This window comes from Clytia hemisphaerica, unplaced genomic scaffold, assembly GCF_902728285.1.
Source record: "Clytia hemisphaerica strain Z4C2 unplaced genomic scaffold, Clytia hemisphaerica genome assembly, whole genome shotgun sequence".
In the NCBI taxonomy this organism is placed as follows: domain Eukaryota; kingdom Metazoa; phylum Cnidaria; class Hydrozoa; order Leptothecata; family Clytiidae; genus Clytia; species Clytia hemisphaerica.
Window position 1 is genome coordinate 1,166,892 of NW_027104090.1, and position 19,136 is coordinate 1,186,027.

Genomic DNA, 19,136 nt, shown 5'->3' on the forward strand with positions numbered 1-19,136 from the left:
GTTTTTTTCTTTGTTCCTATTAAAGATAGATTTTTAAATTGTCGTAATGTAAATTTATGGTAAAGTTTTAGTTTTTGAGTTTAGTTCATCAGTAGTACATACAGTAGTATTTTTTCAGTAATCCTTTCTTGTAAATATAGTAACATTTAACCAGACTCATTGCCCTCATTATATTCGAATTTATATTTTTTTAGGACTGATAAGTACATATTTTTAAACACCAAAACAAAGCAAACAACATGCCAGTTCTTTCTGGACAAATATACATGTACACTTTATTGTGTGCTTATTTGTGCAAATATTCAACAAAGTAGACTTCTTGACTGTCCTTGTCCCTTATGTTAAAGTTGTTCTGATGGAGGACATTGCTATTTTTGTTAGCCTTCACATATCAATAAGGAGCTTTGGAGTAAATGTTTCTTCTGATGAAATTATACTAATCTGATGCTATTAGCCCTTTATGAACTTTCTAGAACAATAATCTTGCTCCAATCTTGAGAAACACTGGAAAAATAGGTTAGCATTCCCTGCCATAATTTCACAGATTTCCTCTGCTTTCTGCTTGAAAACGCTGTCGTATAGCCGAAAACGAAAGTGAAACTGTGAAAACGTCCGCAAGTTCGGGCCCAGTCCTCTTCCGAGACGGAGGCTAATTGATATTAAAATCACTTTTCAGTACAACCTGTATTGTTACTAAAAAGAACCTTCAAACTATTCAAAAGCTAAAGGATCCCGTTTATTAGTTAAATAAGGCGAGACCAATTTGATTTGTTTTACGGGCCCGACCGACCCTGAAATTCCAAAAATCGAAATAAGAATAAAATTTAATTTGATGTACAGTACATTTTTATTTTCATTTCTTTATAAACTCCAAAATTTTCAAAATTTTGGTATGTTTTTCCAAGGTTTTGAGAATTGAGAATTTATTTATTATACTAATTATGCTATTTATTAATGATGTAATCTTTACTATACGAGATTTTTCATTGACTGCCCTGTTTGTATGATATTATAAAAGTCAATATTATAGGTAGACTAGCAAACTAAACTGTTAATTAATCATTCAGAGGGCGGAAACATAAAGGTGGCGGGCGTTTGCTAAAATAGGGGCTGCGTAGGAGAACGAGCAAAAGTTGGTGAGAAGCTGGTTGTTGGTTGGTCCTTGCCGCCGACAAAATTTTATTAATCCTACGCTCACTTTTCCCGCGTGATACCGTTCCAGCCCGACTGGCGTGCCAGTCTATATTATAGGTACTGCTTTAAGGCAGTGAGTACTACATTAGAAACAATTCTTGCCAAATAAAATAATGTATCACAAAAAAGGGAGAAACAAATTTTTACAAAAAATATTTTCATAATAGTCACTATGCTACAAACTAATTACAACCAAAAATGCTAAAGAAAAAAAACAACACCTTAAAAAAAGCTTGACTTAATTTAGGGAGTTGGACTTGAGGTATTTTTCGGCCCTTGAGCAGTTATACCCAAAACAATGAGATTTATGTATAGTTGACGCTCTCTAATTCGGTTTTCAAGGGATTTTCATCGAATAAAGGGAGCGCATAGTGTAATGTCGTGTTTATGAGAGTTTATTATTGACAGTGACTTTTAATCTTATCAAATAAAGTCGAATTAGAGAGTATCAACTGTATATGTAAAGAACATATTTTGCATTTATTTATTGCAACTTTGAATAGGGACTCGAGTTTGATTTTTTAAAAGGAAACTTTGAAAAAAATGAAATACTTAGAAATACGCCAATATATTTTCATATAAATTTTAGTTAGTCTGTTGTGATTTTGCTGTAATATTTTAGTTCACGGTGTACTCGATTTTATATCCATTATTTTCAACTGGGTGCCTGGTCGAGCTTGCCAGGAATGTCCAGGAGGAGGCCTTACAAATTAACACCATTTAACACTCGTCCAATCAACTCGGGGTACAGTGGAGTCTTCATAACTCGAAAACGCACGGGAAACACGAATGGGTTCGAATTAAAGAAACTTCAAGTTACGGAGTAACGTTTATAAGGCATTGTTAACTAAAGGGACCATAAAACTTGTTCGAGTTAATTTAAGGAGACTTTCGAGTTACAGAGATGCGAGTTAAAGAGACTCCACTGTGTTACGAATCTATAATTTTGCGAGGTTTATTGAGCTCACAAGTTGCGACAAACTTGGATTACTTTTCATACGACGGCTCATTCTTCTTACAAATTACAATACAAGTCCACATTTTTACGTCGTCGAAGCAACTTCATTTCTTGTCGTAAACACATTGATCGATAACGAAAAGGAATACATTGCGGGCAATAACACAGGTTACGTTTATCGTACAACAAGAAATCGTACTTGAGTCGGATAATCTCACGGCGGGCGCATCCACTGTGTGCAGAGCCTGAAAAGTCGATAATTGATTTTAAAGGATAATACACTTCTTCAAAAGCGTAAGTAGTACATGTTTTTTTCTTTTAAAAGTATAACGTCTATAAGCATATGCAGGCTCAGTTTTTGGTATCTAAACAATAGCTCTATTGTTTGAAAACAATAGAATACTAAGCATAATACGAGCCTGATAAAGGGGTAGACATTTTCTTATAAAAAAACATGTACAAAATAAGGAGCAAAGTTTTGTTAGAGGATGCAAGCAGCTGTCAACATTAGGTCCTGAGTAATAATACTTCTGTGTCACAGACCCGGTGGAACCCCCGCCCACAGGAAAATTCATCCCAGGTGGGAAAAATGCAGTACAATTTCAATATCACGGGGAATTTAACCTGTCATTTCATTCCCATTTCCCATTTCATTCCCATTTCCCATTTAAAATTGAATGTTAAAAGATCGCAATCCAAAGCTAAAATAACCCCACTCGGAATTTTTTGAGCTGGGAACAATAGAACATCGGTAAAAAATTTTACCCCCCCCCCTGTGGATAAAAGTTTCAACGGAGCTGTGAGGCAGGAGTCATTGAGTTTAAAGCCCGAAAGCCTAGAGTAGAATCTCTAACCTTTTCCAGGCAAGAAAAAGTGAAGCCACTTATTTCCCCTCCAGAACGCACTTAGAACGCGCCGCAATCATGACGACAGATTATTTCTAGTGGTTCCTTTGTTTTTGTTAATTGCATTTTTTGAAATCTTGCAATTTTTGTGTAAAAACCATGCTCGGAAATACTTCATTTCCCATCCAGGAGTCTCGAGTCTAGCCCTTTGGGCTTGGAAGTGAATAGCAGGACTGTGTAGTAACACAAAATCAAACCTTTGAATTCGCAGACGAGACAGGAGCAATCATCATCTAGATCATCAAACTCCTCAACATCCAAACGTAAAAGAAGTTTAAAAAGCTTCTTATGACGTAAATCATCACAAAATCCATTGAATGAACAGTCTACACAATTCCTGTGAAAAAACAACAACATTGTAAATAAATATTATACGATTGAATCAGTACGTCTTATGTTAGCTGCATTTACGCAAAATGGATACCTGTATGCATTTTCAAACTAGAAAGTGTCTCACAATAAGAAAAATAGTTCTTCCTGTTCATTAATACTTCCAATTACCTGAAATTAATCTTATTTTGTCAAGACACAAAACATATTCCATTTTTTATAAAACAAAGAGAATTAACCTGAAATTAATTTTATCTTCGTTTGTAAGTTCCATATCGACATCATCAAGACACAAAACATTTTTGAAACTGACTCCTGAGAAAGGATGATTTTCAGTTTCCTCCTCTTCGTCAGATTCCACGTAATAATCATTAATATTTGGATGATAACCTTCTTTGCCATCATCGCCGTGGTAAGTCAAGCTGAAAAGAATGGATGGTCTCACTTAGATAAACAATTTATCTTATCGCCGTCGTAAGCTCGACTGAAAAGAATATGAAGCGCCTAAAAATCATTTTGAGCTTTTAACAAAGTAATATGTCGAGCTGCTTTGGAAAAACTAGCGACACAGGCAAAAATCTTTCTAATTTTTATAGGACAGGGGTAAAAAAGGGCGCCAAAGGCAAAAATCATATTTTACGTTGCAGTTCCCTTTAGTTTATCAAAACCTAAGACTCCCCAAATATACGAAAAAACTAGTTAACATAAATTTAAAACTCACCGGTAGTACAGGTCAACACCTTCACGTCTCAAGTTACGTAATTCTTGACGTAAACATACTTTACGGTATTTGAACGGGATACACGTTGAACATAGACATAAGTTACGTTTATCAAAAAGACGGTATTCAGTCTTTAAACGTAACAATTCACGGTATACGCATCCGTTGTGTACAGCACCGCCGTTACATACGTTACATTTGCAATCTGCGTGGATGGAAGGACGAGATATAGTATACATATCAACACCTCTATTCATGATATGCACCATTGCGATGTCTACTGACATTACATCACGGACCCACTAGCTGATTGTTTGTAAGTGACGTAAAATCAGTCAATACGTCACTTTCAACCAATCAGCTGTTGGGTCCGTGGAAGACATTGCAATGGTGCATATCATGAATAAGAATATTGATGATGAAATTGGCCAAATAAATTACGAATATGCTAAAGAATATCACCATCATGGAATTTGATAACTGAACCTAATAATACCATTTTTAGAGTATTTTTAAATGTAAATTGCCAATTACTAAAACTTATGGCATTGTTTGTTCGGACAAAAGAAAATCTTTTGTTCTAAATTCTTCTTTCATAGCTTTAGTATAATTTTTCAAACAAAGAACTTTTGAAGCAATGTATTTTATGAAAACTGCCTCGTTTATTCAAACCAATAATAAAGGCATTTGTACTAAAACTTTTTCTCGTACCTTCAGTATCCACTGTATCGTTTTCTCGATCATTCAACAAAATAGCCATATATTCTGATTTATGGACAAGATCGTCACAAAAACTGTTGTATTTGCAGTCCACACATCTCTCCCAACCTGTTAAAGGAAATTTGGAAAGGTCAAATCTGGAAAGAAAAGTTGATTCTCCGTGATTATATTAGAGATTTAACTGCTAATTAACTTTAACTTAACTAATTAATGATTTTTAGTCAGTTTTTAGGCTGGTCTGTTCTCCTGGGGTCTACGACAAGAAATTTTTTTTGAATGAAAGCCGCCATTTTCTTTTGAACTGCTATATGAATGAAAGAAAGGAAAAGGGAAAAGATAAGAAAAAGTACATATGGCAGAGTCACTGTATGACCCCCGGCGTGCGAATCGAATTAAGGGGGCTAAAAGAATATGTCGCCTACCATGGTTGGGCGACAAAGAAAATTGGTGACGGGGGCCATGTACTGCACACAATCATCTAATATTTAAATACAGTTAATTCTCGCTAAGACGAGCTCCGACAAAATGTTTAATTTGTTCGATTTATAGGTAGTTGCGGTGGAAAGGAGAGGACACCAAAATTAGTGATCTGAGGAGCATTTAGGAGCACCTTTGCAATTCGACGTCATCCAAAAAGGAGGCCGTTAGGGGGTTCAAGCTGTATTCTAAGCCCGGGGGGGGGTATTTCTAAACGACGGCATGTGCCACCAAAAAAATTGCCTTTCAAAATTGGACCCTTACAGTGCAGAACTTGAGCAGTGGAAAGGTACCCTTACAGTGCATTTTACCGTTAGTTTCTGACCCTTCCAGTGCAGTTTGATTTCATATCTTATTTAGCTGAAGCCACCTAAAAGTGAGTCTGAGATGTCGACACAATATGCAAAACAAATTGAAATTGGTGTGAATCAAAACTGTAAAGATACATCAGATTTTGCAATTCAGCAGCCCACAAACACACCCTTACAGTGTATCCAGCTAAAAGAAGACATTTGTAGTGCACTCTATCAAAAGTACACCCTTACAGTGCATTTCATGGGTCTCGAAAAACCTACCTTTGAGGGCGGCACATGCCGTAGGTCGGACCATATGAGTGCCCCCCTTCCCCGGGATTCTAAGACAGAATAAAGATTTAAATCAGGAAATCGGAGAGTCGAGAATACTTACCTGTGACAGAGTCACTATACATTGTAGGTTTTAATCGTGCAACACTTCCATGCTTATTAATATCTGGCTCCTCAATAATTTTATCTTTGATTGCAATTTTCGGTAATTCGAATTTCTTTTGCATTGGCGCATCGTCCTCGCCATAAGTGCCAGTATCGACAGCCAGTGATAACATGTTACTTTCGCGGAGTTCTCTAGCACCGAGTTTGTGTTCTTCACTGTGGCCATTTGTTAAACTGTTGATGACTCCATTGAGTAAAGGATCCTAAAAGTGCGAATCAAATAAAATAGGTAAGTAGCGAGTTTATGTATTCGAGATGAATAGACGATATCGGGTTTCCGAATTCTCCCCGAATGATTACCCATGATGCATTGCACAAAAAATTCACGGACGATATTGACTTTCCGTGAATTTTTTGCGCAATGCATCATGGGTAATCATTCGGGGAGAATTCGGAAAGCCGATATCGTCTATTGAAGAAGATGGTATGAAGCAAAGTTGACATGTCTCCAAAATCGCCGTCCATTTTGCTCGACGACGGTAAAAACACCAAAATACCGTCCTCTGTTCAGGTGAGAAAATGTAATTTGTTGTGATGTGATGTGTCTAAGTATCACCCGTTCAGGGATTGAGCCAATAGCCGTGCGCTTTGTAGCCGAAAGCTCTGTATGTTAATGTATGTTGATGTATAATATTCTTTAAAGTCGAAAAATGTGTACAAATCTGTACTACAATCATGGTTGAAATATATTGAGAATTTTGCTTATTTTAACGTTTTTCAAGATTTAAAGTTCCGGCGAGAAAGTCGACTTTGGGGTATCTCTTTAATTTAATCTAATATTTCAATTTGGGAGGGGTTGGCAGACTTCCAGGCTATATTCTGAGCCTTATTGAACTATTTTTCAACTTTTGGACTTAAGTCTAGCGTTGAAACATCATAACACTACCCTTCGAACCTACTTTAGAGCACTTACAAATCGATTGTAGTTTCAAAACTTCCCGGTGAACATTTCTTTTTTTTCTCAAATATTATGACTTTGATTGTAGCTTTAAAGCTAATCGAGTTCGACAGCCAATTTACAATATGAATCATTCATCATCACACCTTGATGCCCAACTGACGATTTTTTCTGAAGTGTATTTTGGTTTATTATAATTTGAAGATATTTTTGTTTGATTTTAATTGAATTGAAATTTAATGTAATTTTGTATGACGTAGAACTTTGGTTATTTCTTGATCTGACTCATTATTCATCAGTTCAAGTCATTGAGATTAAAGCACGAAGGGCTAGAGTAGAATCTCTAACCTTTCGTAGGCAAGAAAAAGTGAAACGACTTATTTCCCATCCAGAACGCGCCTAGAACGCACCGCAATCATGAAGACGGATAGTATCTAGCGGTTGCTTTGTTTTTGAGGACTGCATTTTTTTAAATCTAGCGATAGATTTTACTTTCAATCCAGCATTTGTGTAAAAACCACGCACGGGCGTTCTTGATGGGAAATAAGTGGCTTCATTTCCCATCCAGGGTTCTTGAGTCTAGCGCCTCAGGCTTGGAAGCTAATGGTGCAAGCCTCACAAATTAGCCTTATTCATTTTAATCAGAGGCTAAGTAAAAGCAAACATATTATCAAGGAAATGAAAACTCTACTGAATGACCCGTACAACCTTAATTCTAAACATAATGTCAAGTCTGTCTAATTCGTTGTTCTACTATTCGATACGCTCCATTATTCGATAATATTGAATTATTTGATAATATATCGACGCAAAGTATTCATAAACGGCTCTCTATTGGATTCGATACGCTCCTCTACTATATTCGATACGCTCCCCTTCTTATTCGATGATAGTCCAGGGAAAGTGTGCACAGAAAGAATGCAATTGTGCTTTTTTTGAGTAGAAAGCATGAAATTTGGTACGCAGTGGTAACCTTAGGGGGTAAGAAACATTTTAAGCCTTAACCCACTTCGGAACACCTCTTTGTGTATTTTACAGAACAGAATGCCTCCCAGGCAAGGAAAAATTTTTTGTCTCCAAAATATGTCATATTATATACCGTTGAAAATCCAATTCCCTTTGAGAATCAAATTAAACAGCGTCAATTGTACATACTTGTGCATTATCAACGTCGATTGACAATCGGTGACGTTTTATTTCAAGCACTTTCATGGCTTCTTTTCGTGTGTTGATATCTTCAATAGTTTCCACTTCAGCCAATCTTTCCTCTATAGAAACGTCCAGACTTGCCTCTGATAGCTGAAATTAATAGGGAATATTATCAGGTTATTCTTGGGCTTGAATACTTTTAGACTCTTAGTCTATAAACATATTAACGTTCCCCCCAAGTTTGATAACACCGCCATTGAGATATCGGAACTTGGTTATTGTTTATAAAGGAGCTTAGTAAGATATACGTTTTTTTTTATAAGAACAAACTATATAAGAACATAAGGCTTCGAAGCCCAAAAATTTAAGAACATTCTAAGAACATTCTAAGGCTTTGGAGACTTAAAAACATGTATTTTCTTAAGAAATTACATCAAAATGCTCAAAAAATGCTGAAAATAAGAACATTTTAAGAACATTTTTAGGCTTCAAATCCAAAAAACTAAGAACATCCGAAGGCTTCGAAATTTTTTGACGTTCTTATAAAAAAACGTGTATACGAGTAAAGGTATCACCACATTTCCCTAACACCCTGCTGGAAGTGTTTGGGATTCGAACTCAGTCCGTTGCGGTGCGAGTCTGTGATCGAAACCCTCATACTACCAATCGGATGAATGTTAGTGAGACACAGTGATAGCGTTATCCAGATGGCGAGTGAATGTATACCGAGTTTATCGTTCTATACATCTGCAATTTGAGCTTTACTAGGTTACAGTAAAAGTAGACGTATCAAGTTTACCATTTGATCTCTAACCTGCACAACTGTTTTCAGTAATCTTAAGATTTTTTAAGGATTCATAAAAATACATCAAAAGACAGACATAAGTTTTCATGTTTTGACAAGTTACGTAAGTCCGCAATTATTGAAGTAAGCATTCGAATCTGTGGAGACGATCGCTTACGTAAATCGAATGCGTGCTTCCATAATAGGGGACCCATAGGCAGTTTTAGACCACGTCGCAAGAAAAAGATTTGTAATTGTAATTTAATTTTTTATTTAACAAGCGTTGCACTCCATCGCATGTGCCCGACGTACTTGCTATATTGTCTTAAATCCGCCTGTGGGGACCAACCATTAAGCTCTATAAAAGGAAAATTATAAGAATTTCCAACCTGATCATCAAACTTGCTTCGTCTGCTTGGATCGAAATCTTTCATTTCAGCTGGTTCGATTTCAGGGATGGGTTCTTTGTTTCGTTCTTTATAATCACCCTCATCATAGGCACCACGTTTTCGTCTGTTCATTGGATCGTCTGGATCATCCAGTTGTGAAATGTCTCTTCCTTTTCCTGCAATATTTATATGATTTTCATGACGTAATGTTTTAAACGTTGGCCCAATTTTTATTGTTTGAATTCGAAATTAGCGGCAAACCAGGTCTTTTTAGGTTGCGTATAGAGCATTACGTCTAGAATATCACCCAGCTGGCACACAACGTTGTTTCAACGTTTATCTTACGTCCACAACGTCCATATAACGTTAGATGGACGTTAAAACAACGTTGTGTGCCAGCTGGGCACGAATTGGGATACAATACAGTCTCTGTAATCCGAACAGGAAAACTAATTTGTTCGGATTACAGAGAGAGGGAGAGAAAGAGAGAGATTCAAATATGTTTAAATAAGTTGTGCAATTTCTTTTCCTTTTCATGTCTCTATAATTCGACCCGAACAGGAAAAATAATTTGTTTTAGATTATAGTGAGAGATTCCGAGCCTCCCTCGAAACCCGCCGACCCCCAAAATAATTATTGTCATTTTAGAGAAGAATTACTTTCTTCATATCAAAACCCTTATTTATGGTCCCATCCTATTTTATCTTAAGTTCACTTTCCTTTCAAAATTACTTAAATTTAAAAGAACTGTTGTTTTTCAAAATTCCAAAGATCTTTAAATACAAATTTTTTCCCGACCTATCCAACAAGCTTCAAAATCTAGGGACGGGTGACAATAAACCAACATTTTTTTAACTGCAGCCCTATTTACCTAGCTTATACTTTCCATCACCGCCTTCACCGTCTTCGCCTTCGCCTTGTTGACCCGGTTCTTTATATTCTCCTTCATCGTACGCACCACGCCTCTTACGCCCTGCATGATCTTCATCTTCAAGGATGGCAATGCCTTTGCCTGTAAAATTTAAAAAAAATTCTCAAAAGGGAGAATTCATTTAACTTATGCAACAGGGGTGCAAAACCATTGAGTTTCAAGCTAAAGGCTATAGGCGAATCTTAAACTATTCCCAACCAAGAAAAAGCGAGACCTTAAGATTTGCACCGCATTTCGGATGACGGATTCCTTATGTATGAAATACGTGGCTTCGAATACTACATAAAAGATTCGACTCTTAGACTTTGACTATATCTTATTGGTAACAACACTGTATGTGACCAAATATAAAAATCGCCAGACCACCACTCAGAGACTCTAAACCACAGATATTATCTTCCTTTATACACTAAATAGACTAGCTGAGATTGCCCTAGACGATGCTATCGTCCGTTAGAGGATCAGTATACGCGGGAAAGTCAGGGTGGTTTACAGGGAAAAAAGTGGTGGTAGAGATTGGAATCCCCTTTTTTAGTGATCTTGTGTAGACGATAGGATCTTCTAACCCAGCTGGCACACAACGTTGTTTCAACGTTCATCTAACGTTATATGGACGTTAAGAACGTTAAATAAACGTTGAAACAACGTTGTGTGTCAGCTGGGAAGATTTCCCGAGAAGGTGTCTAGTTTTATAGCGTACTCAAGATTTTTCTAAACTATTAAAAAATCACCCATTTTCAACAAGGGTGTTAGAGACATGAAATATCAGAATTAAAAATATAGTTACAGTTATTCGAGACTTTCTATAATTCGAACTTATTCCCAGTCCCCGCTAAGGAGAAAGCTTCTTAAAATATTTCTAAACATTTTTTTTTCTAAATTTTTCGAAAAAATCCGAAACCCCGTTCGATTTCGAATTAGCGAGAGTAAACTGTATACCTGTCAGTCCATTAGCCCCTTTGTTTTCTTCGCTTTCTTGAATGGTTTCATTATCCAAAAGAGATTTCTCTTTATATTCTCCTTCGTCATATGGCGATCTCGCTTTACGTTTGCCGCCACCTGTCAATCATAAAACATGAAATAACATTTTAGCAAGCCTCGGAACTATTAAACGGTGTTTAATTACTCAATACCGTAACCTACCTCCAGAAGACCCTATAATTAATATAATCAATACTAGTATATGATTTCTTTTAATAGCGCATTGTATTTTGGAAGTTTTCATCTTAAATCTTCAAGGACTTAAGAAGAATTTTTTACGTCTGTGGTAAAGCAAATTACATAAAACAACTCACCACAACCATCATCAGGCTCAAAGCTTCCAGGGGGGGGGGGACAAAGTAATCAACCTTCAAATACACACAACTCACCCAAGCCATCACCCTCATCATCACCAGTAGTTGATCCAAGATCACTGATAGATGATACATCTTCATCGACAGAAAATGATAATTGCAATTGATTCCTCTTCATCTTCAATTTCTCATCTTTGGTGGCTTTGCGAAATGGATTTTTCTTCTTTTTCTTGCTTGCACTTTCATCTTCATCCTTAGAAAAAAAACTTCCGATATTTGCTTACTCCAAATATTAGCCTGGTTAACCAAGCAAGTTTCTACAAGCCCCGGTGGAGCCTTTCCCTTGGCGAGGATAAATATTCCTATTGGAATTCCAATGGGGATGGTTTTGGAGTGCCATTTTTAAACATTGAATTTCGAATGGGGATGAAATCAAAATAAATTTCCCAGTGGTATTTCTCTACCGGGGACTGGGGTCCCAGCGGATCTGTGACACAGGGGTGTATTAAAGTATATTCCAAAAATTTTTTGACAGTCCGTACATTTTTAACCTTGCTCTTGAGAATATGAACTTAAAATTATCCTTCCAACGATGAATTACTTTTAATCCATCTTTTTTTTTCCCTCATGAATCATGTTTAAAGAAGTGCGGACTGCCAATTTTTTTGGAACAGACTTTAATCAAAGAGTAATTGCTTAAAGTTTTCAACCATATCGAAAAATCTCTAAGGTTTACAACGCCACTCTCAGCGGTAAAAACCCTTCCGATGTGCTCTGATTCTCAAAAAGATGAAGACAGCAGGAAATTCAACCAAGGAGGAAGGTGCAAGATTTCAATTAGATCAGAAAATTCGCAAAATATCTTTACAAACCTTTTCAGCTTCTTCATTTTTTTCTTTGTCAGCAGAACTCTTCTTGTACTCTCCCTCCTCGTAAGGGTCCCTCTTCCGCCTACCAGCATCCTCAGCGTCACTTGCTCCCTCCTGGTTGGAGCCTAATCTCTCCTTGTTGGAAGTATCATCAAGACCATCTTTACTTCTGCCTTTATAGTCTCCCTCATCGTAAGGGTCTCTCTTCTTCCTCCCGGCAGCATCCTCACTGCCACCTGATCCATCCTGGTTAGTAGCCCCCTCCCTCTTGGAGGAAGGGTCATCACTGCCGTTTTTACCTCTACCTTTATAGTCCCCTTCATCATAGGGATCTCGCTTCTTTCTTCCAGCAGATTCGTCACTTTCATCCCGGATGGAGGACCCCTCCCTCTTGGAGGAAGGGTCGTTACTACCATCTTTACTTCTACCTTTGTAGTCCCCCTCATCGTAGGGGTCTCGCTTCCTCCTGGCAGCAGCATCATCTATGAGAGACAAGAAAAGAAGTTACTTAGCAAAGTAATTAAATTCTTAGCGATTTTCAATGCAGCCTCTCATTTGGCATGATGCTTCCACGAGGAAACAAGACTCTTCGATGTTGTTTTCAAGTACTCAAGTTATCCAGATTTTCATTCAAACATAATATATTTATCTAATCTTGATTATAAAACCTATCAACAAATTCAACCTATTTATTCGCTAAAAATCTAAATAATGATTAAAGAAATTCAAAATTTATCTAAAAATACATTTTTTACACAAGTAGATTATCAAGGGGTTTTAATATACCGCAAAAGTCTTTGGTATTAAAAAGATAATCGTAACAAAATATATGATAAGGAGATTTGAGGTATCGTTGAAGTTTTGATCTTATTTGCTAAGGCGATAGGTAAGGTATCTGCTATATTTATTTACTGCGGCGATACGTACCATCTTCAGCTCCTGTTTTAGATCCTGAACGGTCTTTCCTAGCTTCCTCATCGCGGGAGCTACGCTTCCTCCGGGCTGCGTCCTGATCATCCCTGTCAGCATCACCCTTACCTCTACCTCTATATTCGCCTTCATCGTAGGGTTGTCGACCTCCACCACTTCGCGAATCACCTCTTTGTCTGCTCTCCCATGATTCTCCTGGAATAAAAAAAATTGAGACAAAACAATAAGAAAATCAAATTATAAACCTTCGGCTAAATCGATTTTCTAAGACTTGCTACAATCTATTGCTATATTCCTCTTTCTTACTCGAATTTGTTATATAAATGTCGAGTTCGAGTAGAAGGCAGTAGAAGAGAATATACGAAAGCTTTATAATAAGCTGGAAATACAAGGAAGTGTTTACGCGATATAATAAATCTTTGAACCTTAGCCATTTTTTCCTGTCGGTAAATTTCCCACGTACATTCTGGTTCATATAAAAAGAAGATGCGAATTAGCATATTAATCAGATATAACTTTCCGCGAATTAAATTTTTAAGAGCAAAAAAAAAATCTGATTTTAGAAGAAGGAGATACCTTTGGAGTCTTTTCTTGATCCAACATCTAGGAAGTCAAGGTTTTCCAATGAGTCATCGTCATCGAGCTTAGTGATGGATGATTGTCGTAATTTCCATCGTCCGTTTCTCTTTGGATTGTTACGGTCTAATTTACGCCATGTTAAAACTACGCGCATATCTTCTGATGCATTGCCGAAAACCTTTGGGGATAAAAGTGAACAAAGTCAATTTCCTAAACTATCAATATACCTTTTCGACCGTAGTCGCGTGGTCAGGCACGTGCCACTTTATTATTAATTTACCACCCTAAACTCCATTCCTTTTTTTACACTTTTTTCTATTGTTTTTAAGTGCGTAAATAAAAACTAGGACGGTTTTAGGGTGGTAAAACGAACACAAAAAGTACCCGCGCGGCAATCGGCGGTTACGGTGTATACAATAAGCATTTTTTAAAGAAGTTTAAATCAAGTTTGTACTCAGGAGGCAAACAAGAGCCCCATTAAATTCAAAGATTGTACAGTGAAAAAATGGAATCACAAAGTGCTCAAGAAAATTCGAAAAAATCGAGCGAAGTATTAAGAAATAAAGACTTACAATTATAAGATTGCAAATAGATTGAATATTGAAGATTGTATATATTTTTTTTATTAATAGTATAGGTCTTTGGTACTTTGGCATTTATGAGCTTAAAATGTGGCTAATTTTGGAGTTGTTCAAATTAAAACACTTTTTTCTGTCAAGAAAAATAGCAACGAGAAAATCTTTAGCTTAGTCCTTAGCTCTGGATACATTTCTGTCGACTCACCAGTGCCGAAAAGTATTATTAAATTAAGCCGACGGACACAACTATCCGGTGCTTGTCACGTGTTTCATTGCGGGATTGTTGACACCAGACAATTGTGTCCGGTACGAAAGGGAAGTTTTAACACCTGATATACATACTAATTCATGTCCGGTGGCAAAATTATATTTTCATTCGACAACGGACAATTGCGATGCGTTATCAGGGTCTTTAAAATTAAAGTATTTACAATAAAACCAAGTTAAGAACTGATAAAAAACAAATTCTTACCTCCCATTCTAGGAGATGACAATTCTGTTGTGCTATATCATCGATAATCAGCATCAATTCTCTTGGTAACGCCATCTTGGATTTCTGGTTGTCTTGGTAACTAACAAACAAATCACTCAATATGGTATATTCTTTCTCTGGTAATTGACTGTTATCGGGGTAAGTTATAAACCGATTTAAATCCCAAATGTAATGTCGGATAGAATCGATTAATTCTACAGTGTTGGTAATCGAATCTTCTTTATCGTCGTTTGGTGAATCTTCTATAAGACTTTGACTATCTGAAAAGCCGGAGTCTTCGTTTGCCTCTTCGTCTTCACTGATAACTAGAGTATCAAGAGTGTTTTCTTCGGAAGAGAATTCTTCGTTTGAATTCTGATCAAAGTCCTCTTGGTCACTGTTTGAAGTTACTTCTTGGTCAAGTGTGTTTTCTACTGTGGAAACTTCTTGGTTTGAATTTCTGTTATTTTCTTCTACGTCAGTTGTAGAGAGTTCCTGTTGTTTTACGTTTTGATTAGAATCTAAACTTGGTGTTTGACCCTTATCAAAAGTATCTGTCTCAGGTGATTCGTCACCTAAGGTTGTGTCTTGAGTTGGTGGTTCTTCCTCAAAACTGTTTTGGTTTTGAATATAATCTAGGATTGGAAAGCTGTCTATATTTGAAGGTACGTCTAGATGATCAAAACTAGATTGATGATCTAACTCAGAATCGAAGTCGGATTGGATGTATTCAGTTTCGTCAAAACTGGATGAATACTCTGATTCAAGCTTCGAGGAACCGTTTTCGAATTCCGATTCGGTTTCACTGGAGCAGGATTCAAATTCCGATTCGGATAATGATTCTACAGAATCAACTGGTAATGAAAGATCGGATTTTGTTTCTCCGAAATCACAAAAATCTAAAGTGTCAGAAACGTCTTGGACAATCTGGTCAAGTCTCTCTTGGACGTAGTAAAAATCTCGGCAAACGTTGGAAATAAGTTCAAAATCAGCTTTATGAATAAGTTGATTTTGAGCAGGATGATTTTCCTTTCGGAGTTCTTCAACAACAGTTCCTACGAGAAGATTTTTGACTTTGAAGACAGAAGCAACAGAATCAACTGTCTCCTTAAGAGTTTGTTTTACTTCAAAATTGACGTGTACCGAATCGCTATCTTCGACAACGTCGTTAAAGAACTGAAGACAGTCGTAATAAACTTCTGGTGTTTTACTTGATAAACGGCTATCGGTGTTGGAACGACGTCCTTCGTTGTCGGCGTTGCTGTCCGAAGTGACGTTGTTTTCTACGGCGTCAAAGAATTCGAAGTCTGATAAGAAGTCGATTGAATTCTATATGAAAAAGAAGAAGATAGAAATTGCCAAAACCTCTGTTTGTAACTATTGAGGAAGAGATTTTCAAGTTTAGGTTTCTGCTTGTTTATACGAGAAATTTGTTCCCCTACGAATATAAAACACCTGTCCCCGACAAATGTATTAGGAAAGAGAAATATCAAATTTTATGACAGAATCCACTTTAGTCTGAGATTATTTACCCCGCTCTATTCCCAAACAGAAAGTTTTCTTACATCCCATTTATCTTAAGTTGGTTCCTCTAGTAACAAAAAATCATCTCCATGACAAAAAATGTGAATATTAGTGTAATTTAGTGTAGATTCCAGAGTGACTCCAAGGTAGGATTCTGCTCACCCTCAAATTGTACTTCGAATTAGAAAGAGCTGATTGTAATTCATGTAAAGAAGCTTTTTCGTCATTCGAATTACAGTTTGTTCGGACTACAGAAAGATTCGAATCATAGAAAGCGAGGGTTTCCGCTTAGACAAGGTCCGTGAATAAGTTCGAATTAGCAAGAGTCCACTAAATATCTATAGAGGTCTGCCCATCAGACGAACTTTAAGTACCATTTAACAAAAACCTCACCTCTAGCGACTTAAACTGATCACCGTCACCCGATTCTTCGTTTACGTCACAACGTACGTCAACGCTTACGTCAACGATTACGTCACGATCCTCGTCTTCTTGTTGTTCTTCTTCTTGAAGGCCAAACAATTTCTGACACTCTAAATAAGCGATCGATACCAAACCAAATACCATACACTAAAAGAATCAACTCAACTTGCAGGTAACGTGGTCATTCTGGAAGAGAAAAAATAAATCAATAATCAATTATTTTTTATTTGAAGTTAAACAAATTAAGAACAACCCAGTATTCCAAAAATATAAGGAAATTCTTACTTTTATTGGTTCTTATAAAAAACGTATAAACATGTTCTTTAAAAAAGATTGAAACTTTTCTTGCAAATTTTGGAAGCCTTCGGATATTCTTAACTTTTTCAGATTTAAGTCTAAAAATGTTCTTAACATGTTCTTATTTTCGCCATTTTGTGGGTAATTTTGTGCATTTTTCTAAGATATCGGGTGTTTTAGAGTCCCCAAAGCCTTAAAATGTTCTTAACTTTGTTCTTAACATTTTGGCCATCGAAGGCTTTATGTTTTTATATTTATTTTGTTCTTATAAAAAACGTGTCATTGACAGAAGTCTATGCATTTAAAATATACTTTTTAGTCAGTACTATCTATCATCTCCATGCTTTTAACACAAATGAAAACCCAGAATGAAAATAAGTGGGAATAAACGAGGGGTCTACGACAGGAGGTTTCATGGCTCGAAAAATCAACATTGAAATTGAAAGTATACATTGAAAAGCCGCTGACATTCTCTAACGATCATTTGTACCCCTTCTTATATACTGTTGGTTCGCAGAGCTCTGAAATTAAGACTACAACAGGTTTTTTCAGGAAAAATTATATAAGAGCATTAGGCTTCGATCGCCAAAGTATTAAGAACGTTTTACGACTTTGCCGACTCTAAAACACCCAATTTTTTTAGGAAATCGCACAAAAATACTCACAAAATGGTGAAAATAAGAACATTTTAAGAACATTTTTTAGCTTAAAACTCAAGTTAAGAACGTCCGAAGGCTTTAAAAATGTTGGATATTCATATGAAAAAAAATGTGTAGCAAAAATCGCTTTGGTTGATTTTTGCAATGATAATCAAGGCGGAAACAAAGAACTTGAACGAAGGTGAAAATTAAAAGAGGAGACACCAAGTGTGGATTGCATCCAGGAAAAGGTCATATCTTTGAGGGGTCTGGATCCAATAGATCGATAAAACTGATGACTATTTATATCCAATCACATTAGAAAACCTTCCCGCCTTTAAAGATAACAAAAATATTTAGCAAAGAAAATTTTCTCCAGAGCAAACAAACAACATCTGTAAACAGATAAGGCTGCAAAAAAAATTATCAAATAAAAATTATCAAAATTTTACCTTCGCTTTACAAAGATATAAGTCACTAAGAAAACCACCCAAATATGACAATTATTTTTTTTGCTCAGCTAAAACCTATGAAAAAAGCGTTAAAATATGAAAACAAAAAATTATCAAATTTTGCAGAAAATCTCTTTTGTTCTTGCAAAAAAAACCTAGTATAGTTATAACATAAGCCTAGAATTTAGGCTTTTAATTCAATAGCTTTAAACCATGCTTAGCTCTTAGATTTAGCATGATTTGTGACAATTACTGACAATATTTTAGTCATTTAGTGACTTGATAAAGGCTTTATAAGGTTCTTAATATTATTGTTTGGGACGTTAAAAATCTTTTAACATGAACAATTTAAATACGTCTTAAAAACCTTTCAATGATTTTAATTTATCCTTCCAGAGAGACACGCGCAAGTAAAGTAAAATTTCAAAATACTTACATTACAACGAAGCATTGATCATTAAAATCAACAAAATCTTAACTTTTTGTTTGCTTTAATTATTGAGAGATGTTCGGCATGTAACGATCGACAAAATAGCAGATTTTAAACGTTTAAATTGGACATAATCTCATGCCGAAAAAAGCTTTACTTTTACTTAATTTGAAATATAAGGTGATTAGATTGACGATAAAGTTGTCATTACAGACGTGTACGCAAAAGGCCTTGATGAGTAGCAAAACATACTTCGAAATGCGAATGAAAAATCTTTAAACTCTAAAACCGGAAAGATAGCTGTATCATGCATGACCTGCTCTTCCGTTTTATATAAACAGTACGGAGCTCACACTCGAGTTCAATAAATATCGACCGACTTATCAGTCCAAGGCGTCTTAGGGGTTTGCATCCTTGATGCCGATCCTTACGTATTCTCCTAGC

At 36.2% G+C, this 19,136-nt stretch overlaps 1 protein-coding gene across 1 annotated transcript; it reads right to left on the reverse strand.

Annotated features, from left to right (window-relative positions):
• Positions 1–1,331: 1,331 nt before the first annotated feature.
• Positions 1,332–18,332, reverse strand: LOC136812716 (dentin sialophosphoprotein-like). The gene is made up of 17 exons (XM_067069241.1): positions 18,263–18,332; positions 16,846–17,061; positions 14,929–16,257; positions 13,876–14,056; positions 13,297–13,494; positions 12,373–12,851; positions 11,576–11,753; positions 11,145–11,264; positions 10,146–10,286; positions 9,275–9,450; positions 8,108–8,251; positions 5,993–6,257; positions 4,820–4,936; positions 4,109–4,313; positions 3,627–3,809; positions 3,255–3,394; positions 1,332–2,397 (listed from the first exon to the last, which is right to left on the reverse strand). Exons 2-17 carry the CDS (start codon positions 17,017–17,019, stop codon positions 2,210–2,212), a joined length of 4,218 nt encoding a protein of 1,405 aa, XP_066925342.1. The 5' UTR covers positions 17,020–17,061; positions 18,263–18,332; the 3' UTR covers positions 1,332–2,209.
• Positions 18,333–19,136: the final 804 nt, after the last annotated feature.

Coding starts and splice junctions, on each gene's coding strand:
- LOC136812716 (XM_067069241.1), bottom strand. CDS start 17,019: ATGGTATTTGGTTTGGTATCGATCGCTTATTTAGAGTGTCAGAAATTG. Junction 6,258..8,107: donor TCGACGTTGATAATGCACAA/GTATGTACAATT, acceptor TCGCACTTTTAG/GATCCTTTACTCAATGGAGT. Junction 4,314..4,819: donor CGATACAGTGGATACTGAAG/GTACGAGAAAAA, acceptor CCATCCACGCAG/ATTGCAAATGTAACGTATGT.